At 43.5% G+C, this 11,775-nt stretch overlaps 1 protein-coding gene across 1 annotated transcript in view; it reads right to left on the reverse strand.

The window, feature by feature from the left end:
- Positions 1-7,558, reverse strand: part of LOC140480040 (uncharacterized) — a 46,204-nt gene extending 38,646 nt beyond the window's left edge. The window contains exon 1 of the mRNA XM_072574592.1: positions 7,405-7,558. Coding sequence (XP_072430693.1) covers positions 7,405-7,451 — 47 coding nt within the window. The 5' untranslated portion in view covers positions 7,452-7,558. The remainder of the gene's footprint in view (positions 1-7,404) is intronic.
- Positions 7,559-11,775: the final 4,217 nt, after the last annotated feature.

An 11,775-nucleotide genomic window follows, 5' to 3' on the forward strand; every position in this document is an offset into this window, starting at 1 on the left:
ATCCCCTCCATGTTACCCTGTATTATGATAGAGATGACAATGAAATCTATCAGCATGCATTCTATCAGCACCTAGAAGGGACTCAATGGGATATTTCCTCCATTCTGGATTAGTGGTGCTGGAAGAGCACAGCAGTTCAGGCAGCATCCAAGTAGCTTCAAAATCGACGTTTCAGGCAAAAGCCCTTGATGCTGCCTGAACTGCTGTGCTCTTCCAGCACCACTAATCCAGAATCTGGTTTCCAGCATCTGCAGTCATTGTTTTTACCTCTGGGATATTTCCTCCAGTTGCATTCTGCTAGGGGGAAGAAGGTGTGGCGGGTGTTGTTGAACTAACTGCAGAACAGTTGGAATGGTATGAGATGTCTGAAGAAGCTATACCTCATGTCACATTGGCCGTGCATGCTGAATATCAGGCGAAGGATCTGGGACCTATGTCCAAACGTTTGATGGCGCTAACTGATTGGGTTTGGACTCAGCTACCCAGTTTACAATATTCACCATCAGAGGAAGCCTACAGAATTATGTACAGGACAACTGACAAGGTACTGCTGGAACATAGGCAGATTGAAAGGTTTCACGGCAGGGAAAAAACAGACCATCCACAGACTGCAGCGATGCTTGACACTCTACCAGATACCTTGTGGTCAGCAAGTTCAATGGATGTTGGTCACTGCAAACACGTCACACCAATCACATTCGATTTAATAGACCACACTCTGATTTGGCAGAGACAATACTCACACAAACCAGAGGCTGAAGCCGGCATTGCCGACACAACTGAAGGATTGTTAGCAGCAGGGGTGCTAGAACCCTCCCGGTCAGCTTGGAACACTCCTATCTTACCTGTAGAGAAGCAGAATACAGGTAAATATAGGATGGTGCATCAATAGTGTCGTCTCTACTCCAACAGTTTCAGTTCCAAACCCCTATACTGCGATGTCTGTGCTGACCCCTGACCATAAGTGGTTCTCGTGCATTGATCTGGCCAACGCGTTTTTTTGTTTGCCCCTAGCTGACCATTTGAGGGACATTTTCTCGTTCACCTACAAAGGCCAACAACTATGTTATACAATGATCCCTCAAGGGTTCATTTTGTCGCCTGGGGTGTTTAATCAGGTACTGAAACAGCAGCTGAAGGATCGGACGCTCCCAAAGGGGGTGGCATTGATCCAGTACGTGGATGACATTCTTTTGGCGGCACCCGACCATGTTTCTTGTCTGGCAGCCACAAAGTCGTTGCTGCTTCACCTGTATAACGTCGGTTTCAAAGTCTCACGGGCTAAATTGCAATGCTGCAGACAAACGGTGTCTTTTCTGGGTAGAGTTATTTCCGCTAAGGGTACAAGTGTGTCTCCATCCCATAGATCCTCCATTCTGCATCATACCAAACCAGTCACTGCAAAAGACATGCTCTCATTTCTTGGGTTGGTAGGATACAGCAGACAATTCATCCCATCATATGGAGAGCTCACTTTCCCTCTTGAGGGCCATGGTAAATGAGCAAGGCATGAGAAATTTGTCGGCCCATTTGCAGTGGAACACGGAGGCAGACGAAAGTTTCATCTCTCAAACAGGCCCTAACGCAGGCTGCTGATTTAGTGGTCCCGGATTACAAAGAGCCATTTTTCCTCAATATTTCTGAAAAATCACACGCAATAAATGGTGTTCTTTTTCAGAAAAAAGTGGGAGGCAGGCAGGTGCTGATGTATGTAAGTGTTACCCTTGACCCAATAGAGGACAGACACCCGCCATGTACAAGACATGCAGCAGGGGTAGCAAAAATTCTCCAAAAGGTAGCACATATAGTCATGGGCCATTCACTAACAGTACTGATGACACATAGTATAGTGGCCTATGCGAACTCAACAGCCTTTACAATGACGTCACTGCGGCAAACCAGGTTAGAGAAAATCCTGAATGCACCACATATAACTTTCACACACGAAGGAATTAATATGGCTGACAACCTGGGAGAAGGAGAGCCACACGTGTGAGGAAAGGGTACAGAGAGACACCAAAGTTAGGGCAGACTTACAGGCAATTCCACTAGTAGACCCAGAAGAAGTGCTGTTCACAGATGGTTGCTGTTACAGACATCCAACTGAAGGACTTAAAGCAGCCTATGCAGTGGTGCGACAGACGAGTGAGGGATTTGAGGAAGTGTTGATAGGAAAAGTGACAGGCAAAGAATCAGCCCAGTTGGCTGAACTACAGGCAATGATAGCTGCGTTAGAATGGTCAGAGGGAAAAAGAGGAAATATCTACACCAACTTTGCATATGTGGCAGGGGCTATACAGGTAGAACTCAGTCAATGGATCAGAGCAGGATTCTTAACAGCAGCAAAAACCCCAATCAAACATGAAAAAGATATGAAAAGATTAGTGGAGGCTCTAATGAAACCTGCAGAAGTGGCGGTGGTCAAGTGTAGAGGACATGACAAACCAGATACAGTAGTAGCGAAGGGCAATCAGGAGGCTGACTCAGCAGCAAAGAAAGCAGCAGGGTATACGGCACAGTATATAATGATGCAAACAGAGAGAACAGTGTACGACCTGCTGCCTGCCTGCGATGCAAATGTGTTAATAAAAGAGCAGCAGAAAGCCTCTCCTCATGAACTGACAGTATGGAGAGAGAGAGGGGCCACAGAGTCAGAAGGGATTTGGAGGTCACCGGACGGTAGACCAGTGCTACCCCCAGGTTTGATAGCTTCCATGCTCCAGGAAGCTCATGGGTTGACACATTGTGGAAAAACACAGATGCAAAGGTATCTGATACATTGGTGGCATCCGTTCTTGCCAGCAATGATTGAAAATTACATCAGAGAATGTAGAACGTGTACAGAATACAATGTGAGACCAACAGTGAAACAACACGAGGGAAAATTCCCTCTCCCAAGAATGCCAGGTCAGGAAATAGTGATTGACTACACTGACATGATAGAGAGAGTAAACGGATACCGGTACCTTTTGGTAGCAGTGGATGCATACACTGGTTGGCCAGAAGCGATACCTGCGAAAAAGGAAGACGCAAAAACAGTGATCAAATTCTTGGTAAACCAATACATTCCAATGCATGGGTTTCCAAAGAGAGTCAGGTCAGATAATGGCACACATTTTAAGAACAAAGACCTGCAAGAAGTTGAAGCAGCTTTAGGACTGAAACATGTGTACCATCCTCAGTCACAGGGAAAAGTGGAAAGAATGAATCAGTCCATAAAAGGAAAAATAGGAAAAGTGTGTGCACAAACAAAGTTAAGCTGGGTGGATGCCCTACCCTTAGCTTTAATGTCCATTAGAAGCTCAGTAAACTCTATCACAGGGTTCACCCCGTACGAGCTAACAACAGGGCAGCAGTTCCCAGGATCGGGAGCTGGAATACAGATGTTAGAGGGAGGAGGAGCCTCTCTAAGGTACAAACCTTACTATGACCAACTAACAGCTTTGGTGTCAGCTTTCTCCAAACAGGTTGGATCGGCAAAGGGGGACCTACAGAGCCAACCGCCATCTACCACAGACTGGGTCCTGCTGAGGGTGATCAAACGGAAGTGGTCGGAGCCAAGGTGGACAGGACCTTATAGGGTGGTGGAGAGGACATCTCATGCGGTCAGTACAGGGGAAAGGAGAAAGCTGGTACCAGTGGAGCCAGTGTGCAGCCACGGAACCGCCAACGAGAACTCTAGAACAAATAAGAACAGAAAAAGAGTAGAAGGGTCTTAAACTTTTAACTTTTGCAGGAAGAGGGTTCTGGAAAAAGGGGGAGAGGTTGTCAAGATCTCTAAGGAAGGGTTTTTCTGGAGAGCAGAAGTGAGGACAGGACCAGAACACAAGAAGAATTTGTTTAAAATATATAGGAAAGTTGTGTAAAGGATATAATGTTTATCTCTGTAAGAAGCCCACACTACCCCAGGCTGTTGAGGTTGGGAGTTTTTGCTATTATTTTATGTATAAGTGTTATGCCGCTGTTAATAGGGGTATTAACCACGAGGGACAAACACACAGGCGAGGGAGAAAGTCCCAGGAACAAAAGATCAACAGGACAAGAGACGGACAAATGTTTAAGGGAGGCGGGGAGCTGGGTACACATCAGACATGATAAAAACCATGGTACAACATACCAGTTTGACTTATGCGAAGTAATTGATTGTGGCCAAGATACAGGGGGCTGGAGGGAGTATGATGTATATCTTTGCTTCTATGCCATTTACTATGACCCATGCCCGTCATGGGATCATGTATTAACATGGACTGGGGTACGATGGACACCCAAGAAGTCGTCACCCTCGGATAATAGATGGAACGTTCGAGACCATGTGAGCCTGACTAAGGGGCAACTCGATCATTCCTCAGAGCTAAACAACTCCACTCTTGTTAACCCTGACAAGATTCGATATTAACCCTAGTTCCAAAGAGGTACAGATTTACTGTGAGAGTGATGACAGAAGCTTTTATTTTGTAATAGGTGTAGATCAATCTGGAGTGGATAACACGGGACTAGTGAAGGCAACCTTAGTGGACCCTCCTACGAACCAGCCACAAACTGAAAGCACAACAAGTATGGTGGTAGGACCAAGTTCAGGAGTCATGGTAATAGACTACAACAACCTCACGAGAAGGGACATTATTAAATTAGCCACCGGGTATGGGGATAAGAACCTATGGCTGGACTGGATGACAGCGACCGCAACCTCAATGAATATGAGTAATTGTGTCGCGTGGTCCTTGGCCAAGCCAACCCTATTTACTACCCCCCAGCCCCATTGTTCCCTAGTATAGACCCAACAGGATTTCACTGCATGATGGCCCTCACCATGCAGGCGGACCCTCCAAATTGTACCACCTTAAGTGCTATTTTCCCCCTGTAAAGAATTCCATGTTACCTCCAGTGTTTACCCCAAGGGCCAACAATTACACTTGTTTTGCTCGAAGGTCTAATATGATCTTGGGAGACATGCCCGCTGACTGGTGTCAGGAGACGATTAATATAACCGGCTGGCAGAATGCTAGCACAATGGTTTGGGCCAGAGCGGATCTTTTTTGGTACTGTGGAGATAGAACACTGCATATTAGTCTACCTCCAGATTGGTCTGGAACCTGTGCAATGGTCAGGTTAGGGGTACCCTTATTCCTCTTAGGAGAACGACAACAGGGAATAAATTCGCATGCACGAACATGCAGGGATTTGTTTGATGTCACATCTGGCTCAACCACTTACATAGATGCAATAGGTGTTCCCCGCGGTGTACCTGATGAATATAAATTGGCAGACCAGGTAGCAGCAGGATTTGAGAATCTTCCAATTATCGGTGTTTTATTCCCAGTCACGCCGAATAAAAACATCGACCGAATTAATTATGTACATTACAATGTACTCAGGCTAGCCAATATAACTAGAGACACGGTGGCAGGACTCTCTGAACAATTGGCAGCAACCTCATTGATGACAGTACAAAATAGATCTGTTGTTAGCAGAAACGGGGGAGTGTGCTCTATGTTCGGAGATCAATGTTGTATGTTCATCCCCAACAATACGGCATCTGATGGCTCGGTAACCTGGAAGGACTAAGAACCTTGTCTGAAGAAATGCATGAACATTCAGGTGTTGACAATCCACTAGGAGGCATTTTCGACTCATGGTTTGGGAAACGGAAAGGATTAATTGTGTCTGTGTTTATGTCCCTCGTTGGTATGATCATTGCATTAGTGTTGTGTGGATGTTGTTGTATCCCCTGTATTAGACCTTTGTTGAACATGGTAATCATCACAGCAATTGAAGGGAAGGCTCCCCCACTCTACCAGATGTCACAGATGGAGACGGAAACCATGGCTCTGGCAAGGAGGGAAGACTATGCATCAGAGAGCGAATGTGATGTATAAAACTGGTTTGTTGAAAAGGGGGACTTGTAAATATATGGCTTACTTGTAAATATTTGGCTTGGTGCGAGCATAAATATACTTGGCATTCAGAAGCCTTTGGTGATGCTCTGTTTCGCGTGCAGGAGGAGGTCACGTGATGCTCTGTTTCGCAGGCAGAAGGAGGTCACATGGGGTCGGACATCCGGGAACGTGAGGAGGCGGAGAATGGAGTCAGATCAACAGCCAATCAGAAGGCAATCCCACCTCAGTGATTGCATGACGTTTTGTACTGTATAAAAGACTGGGGCAGGGACAGGAATAGGTCGTACTTTGTGAACTGACACACTTTGTAGTTTGTCAGGGACAGAAAGGTCTAGACCCAGAGCTCTGTATACTTTGTCCACTTACTGCTAAAATAAACTAAGAGTGTGAGACCGAATATCTTCTCCTATTGCTTCGTTTAAAGAACACACAGGACTCGGCTCACACATAGAAGAAAGTAAGCTGGTAGATTGAGCCAAAGTCCTACAATCTGATGGGTATATGAATAGGAAGGGTTTAACAGGGATATTGGCCAAATGGTCACAAATGGATCTAGATTAAGTTAGGATATCTGGTCAGCATGGACAAGTTGGACCAAAGGGTCTATTTCCATGCTGTCCATCTCTTTGACTCTCTGACTATGACTCTGCTTATTCAATAAGTGGTTAAGGCCCATATGTTAGATACTTTCCACAGGAAACTGGATGAATCTGCGATAAAACATGGAACAGAAAGAAATGTTGAAAAGCTGACATAAAGAAGATAAAATGGAAGAAGACTCAAAGACATAGACCAACCAAGGAGCTTCGAAATCCTGCCTGAACTGCTGTGCTCTTCCAGCACCACTAATCCAAAATCTGGTTTCCAGCATCTGCAGTCATTGTTTTTACCACATAGACCAACCAGTTGGGTGAATGTATTGTTGGATCCAAACAGTCCATAGACATTTACTCTCTAAGAAGTAGACAGTTCAAATCACGTGTTCAATCACTGTGGCGTGTCCCAGCTAATCGTCATCGCGACATTTAAAGTTAAATTAACATTCAACAGAAAGAATCCGGTATATTACTATTCATTCTACATTTTACTTATTATTATTCCGTGGCGTGATACAGTTATTACTTTTCGAGGCGGGCGTGTTTGTAAATATCCAAATACTTCTTGCATATAACAAGTTGGATTGGCACTTTGTCACCAATACCCTGAAGACCTTTTAAAGATGGAAGCGCACCCCTTATTTACAAATCAAACTGACCGCCGACAAACTACAGTGAACCAGCATATCGCCAACACTGGAGACACAGGGCAGTGTACGCATTGTAGACTGAAAAACAAACTCAATCGCCACTGTAAAAAGGAAGCTTACATTGTTTCAGGAATTTGTGAAATAAAGCTCAGCCAGCATACTGTGATTAATGAACCTTATCTAAGTTCATTGAGCTTCCCTGGTTACAGTTCTCGCTTGGTTAGGGTTCAGCCTGGGTTTACTAAAAGGAGAGTCCTCTACCTGTGATTCGTTATTTTTCCGTTAGTTTGCTGCCGATTCGCCCTCATTGTTCCCTTTCCCCAGTTCCTAAATCTTTTTGTTGACGGATGCAGATACACTGCGGGCTTTTCCGTTTTGCAATGTTTCCTGTTACCCTCCTGAACGGTGAATTAAAACAAAGAGTAACCAGGCAATTTAAGGTGTGGCTCTGCCCTTTCACCCTAAATGACGGTAGCTACGAGCCCCAGGCATTTCCAGTTCCACCACTCGCGAGGAATAAAAAAATTGCTCAGTTTTAGAAGAAGGTTCAGTATTGCCTTTTTCAAAACAAAGTGCACAAAATCATGTCAACTTGAGAGAACTTTCTGCACTCACAGTATCTCATTGTAATCTATTGCATTACCCACACTTCTACACACGAAAGGACACAGCTTCCGTACACAGAAGAGCATTAATAGTTGGCCGAGAATTGGATATTTTCTCAAGTGCTCCTCTATCTTCAGGTCAAAAAAATGTCTACAACTTTTGGGAAGGTGATAGCTCCATTATCGCTTGACTATCAGTCCAGAGACCTCCCCAGAGATCTGGGGTTGAATCCCCTCTTGATAGAAGGTGAGGTTTGACTTCAATAAATGTTTGGAACTAAGATGATCATGAAACTGTTGACGATTGTCGAAAAATCCCATCAGGCTCACCAATGCCCATTGCTGTTGTGAAAGAAAGCTGCTGTCCTTATCTGGTCTGGCTTTCATGTGAGTCCACTCAACAATGTAGCTGATTCTCAACTGCCCCCTGGGCAATTAGGGATGGTCAGTAAAGGCTAGCTTAATGAGTGGTGCCCACATCCCATCAATGAATAAAAAAAAGAGACATATAAGCTGATAATGGCAGGGATGGCAAAAGGCATCATGTGCTTTAGTGAGGGTAAGACTGACTGAGGAATTTATTAAATAATGAGAATCAGGAATCCATTTGGATTTATGTTTGAGATCTAGATTTAGATTTTATTATCATATGCATTCAAGTACAGCGTACAAGAGTACGGTGAAATGTGTACAATGGTACCAGACAATGACGCCATCTTAGGTACGCAGTAAATAGGTACAAAATCTTAGTTACAGAAGTAGAAAAATAAAGAAATACGTTAATACATTTCATCACTACAGTTTTATTAGTACAAAAGTAGAAAAATAAATAAGTTAAAAAGTCAAACTGAGTCAAGTTTGACTTAATACAGAAAGAGAAATGAAGAACAGGAAACAAAGAGTGGATTTGCAAAGAAGCAAACAGCATGGAGTAGTAATCAGAAAGGAAAAGTGAAATGTTTAAAGTTTAGAGTTACCTAAGAATAATTTAAAACTGGATGAGCAAGAATTTATGGTTACAGTTGTCCCCCTTGAGTCTCTGAGATTGAATGATATTGCAGGAACTTAAATCCCATCATTCACAATGTTTCGGTGCCATGAATTACCAACCCAAACCTTTGCTCATCAATTCAATTTGTTCTTAAGGCACCCATCCAGCGACTGTTTGAAACCCAGGATGGGATTTCCATGCATGAACTCAACCTTAACTATGATTTATGAATTTTATTTTATTTTTACACATCTTCAAATTTGCTTTTAGTAAGTAATATTAAAGGTTATGAGGTGATGCACTTTACTTGAAGAATAGAGGCGTAGACTATTTTCTCAATGGGGAAATGCTTCAGAAGACTGAAGCACGCTGGGGTTGTTTACCCAGGAGCGTTGGAGGCTGAGGTGCAGACTTATAGAGGCTTACAAAATTATGAGAGGCATGGATAGGATAAATAGATAAGGTATTTTTTTTGGGGTGGGGGAGTCCAGAACTAGAGGGCATAGGTTTAGGATGAGGGGAAAGATATAAAAGAGACCTAAGAGGCAACCTTTTCACGCAGAGGATGGTGCATGTATGGAATGAGCTGCCTGAGGAAGTGGTGGAGGCTGATACAATTACAGCATTTAAAAGGCTGGATGGGTATGTGAATAAGAAGGGTTTCGAGGGATATGGGAATGGGGCTGGCAAATGAACTAGATTAATTTAGTCTGGTCGACATGGACAAGTTGGACCGAGGGGTCTGTTTCCGTGTTGTACATCTCTATGATTCTATGACTTTCCCCACAACTGAAGTAAGGCTCATTGGTCTATAATTACCAGGGTTGTCTCTCCTCCCCTTCTTCAACAAGGGAACAACATTTGTTATCCTCCAGTCATCTGGCACTATTCCTGTAGACAATGATGACATAAAGATCAAAGCCAAAGACTCTGCAATCTCTTCCCTAGCCTCCCAGAGAATCCTAGGAGAAATCCCATCCAGCCCATGGGATCGGTCTATTTTCACACTTTCCAGAATTGCTAACACCTCCTCCTCATGAACCTCAATCCCATCTTGTCTCATAGCCTGTATCTCAGTCAACAATCTCCTTGACAACATTGTCTTTTCCTGTGTGAATACTGATGAAAATATTCATTTAGCACCCCTTCTATCTCCTTGGACTCCATGCACAACTTCTCACTACTGTCCTTGACTGGCCCTAATCTTACTCTAGGCTAATGAATAGGCTAATAATTGAGTTAACCAATGAGTTATTGGCTTCTTAAAATTGTGTTGCATGTTGCTATGCCAACAATTTGTTCCGATGAACAATAAGAAAGGCAACAATGAGGGGAAGGGTTGCTTAAACTTCTTTTTCCATGAACCCCTGACTGGAAAATTGACCAAAGCTTTGGAGATTGAGATCACCTTCACTTCTTCAAACATAAACATGCTTTGGCAGAGTGCATACATTCTGCCTCACAGCTATACAATTTGTATATCTTTGTAACTATTACAAAAAAATTAGGATACAGTTTCATATCGAGAAAAGATCAGTGTAAGAAATATTTCATACAAATGCTTCACGTCCATATAGGGAAAATACATTTGAATCAATTGGAATGCTGATCTCAAAGTTTACTTGGGGTTTATGGCTACCTAACATGATAGTACAATAAAGGAATGATAGCCCATGGACTGTCGTGAGGATACCGTTTAATTGCATTTTACTTAACAAATGTAGGGGGCACAGTTTGCATTGTTTGGCTCAGGTACTGAAATAGAGCTATTATCCTGAGAAACTGCCCTGAGACTCCATTGGGATAATTATCATTTCGGTGATGATATAAAATAGGCTCCATTGAATAGGTCAATATTTACGACTTTTGATTTCCCAACTGTGATATCTTTGCAAGAGAAAGAGACTGTGTGCCACATGGAAGTCAGATACACAACTGAACTGGTTTATTATGGTTTGATTAATACATGCATATATCATCAAATGGTCATAAAAGACAAAGTTAAAAATCACACAACACCAGGTTATAGTCCAACAGGTTTAAGTGGAAGCACACTAGCTTTCGGAGCGACGCTCCTTCATCAGGTGATTGTGGAGGGCTCGATCGTAACACAGAATTTATAGCAAACATTTGCAGTGTGATATAACTGAGATTATACATTGAAAAATTGATTGTCTGGTAAGCCTTTCATCTGTTAGAATACATTGATAGTTTCACTTCTTTCATGTGTAAATCACAAAACCCTTTTTTTAAAAGTTGCATTCTCAGGTTAGCTGTTAACAATGGTGATAGCTAGACAATATGTTGAAGGTGTTAGCCCCCTGTGTTCTCTGTCTATGACCTGATGTTTAGATTGATTCTAATCGAAAAAGTGAGATAACAGAGTTTTACATAAATTCATGCAGTTTTTGAGCTCAGAGTTCTACATGAATGTATGTAGTTTTTGAGCAAAGTGCAATGTAACTCTGCAAGTACAAATTCACCCCACAAAATATATGTGTGCGTGTGGGTCTGTGTCTGTCTGTGTGTGTGTGTCTGTCTGGGGTGGGGGTTGTGAGTGTGAGAAAGTGTGTGTGTGCGTGTGCGCGTGTAGTGAGTGCGTGTGTGTGTGTGTGTGTGCATGTAGTGAGTGCAGAGTGTCTTAAGTCTGTGAGGGGGTGCATGTGTGAGTGCGTGTGTCTATAAGGGTGTGTGTGGGTGTGTGTGTACCTGTGTCTGTGTGTATGTGAGAGTGTGTGTGTGTAGGAATATCTGTGTGTGTGTGTAGTGCAATGGTGATCACCTGTAATGTGACATGAACCCAAGGTCCCGCTTGAGGCCCTCCCTATGGGTACCGACCTTAGCTATCAGCTTCTGCTCAGCCACCTTTCTCTGCTGCCTGTCCCAAAGTCCACCTTGGAGGATGGTCACCCGACGGTCTGAAGCTGAATGTCCTGGACCACTGAAGTGTTCCCCAATGGGAGGGAACCCTCCTGTCTGTTGATTGTTGTGCGGTGCCTATTCATCCGTTGTCGTAGCCTTTGCTTGGTTTCCCCA

The sequence above is a fragment of the Chiloscyllium punctatum genome, chromosome 7 (assembly GCF_047496795.1).
Source record: "Chiloscyllium punctatum isolate Juve2018m chromosome 7, sChiPun1.3, whole genome shotgun sequence".
Taxonomy (NCBI): Eukaryota; Metazoa; Chordata; class Chondrichthyes; order Orectolobiformes; family Hemiscylliidae; genus Chiloscyllium; species Chiloscyllium punctatum.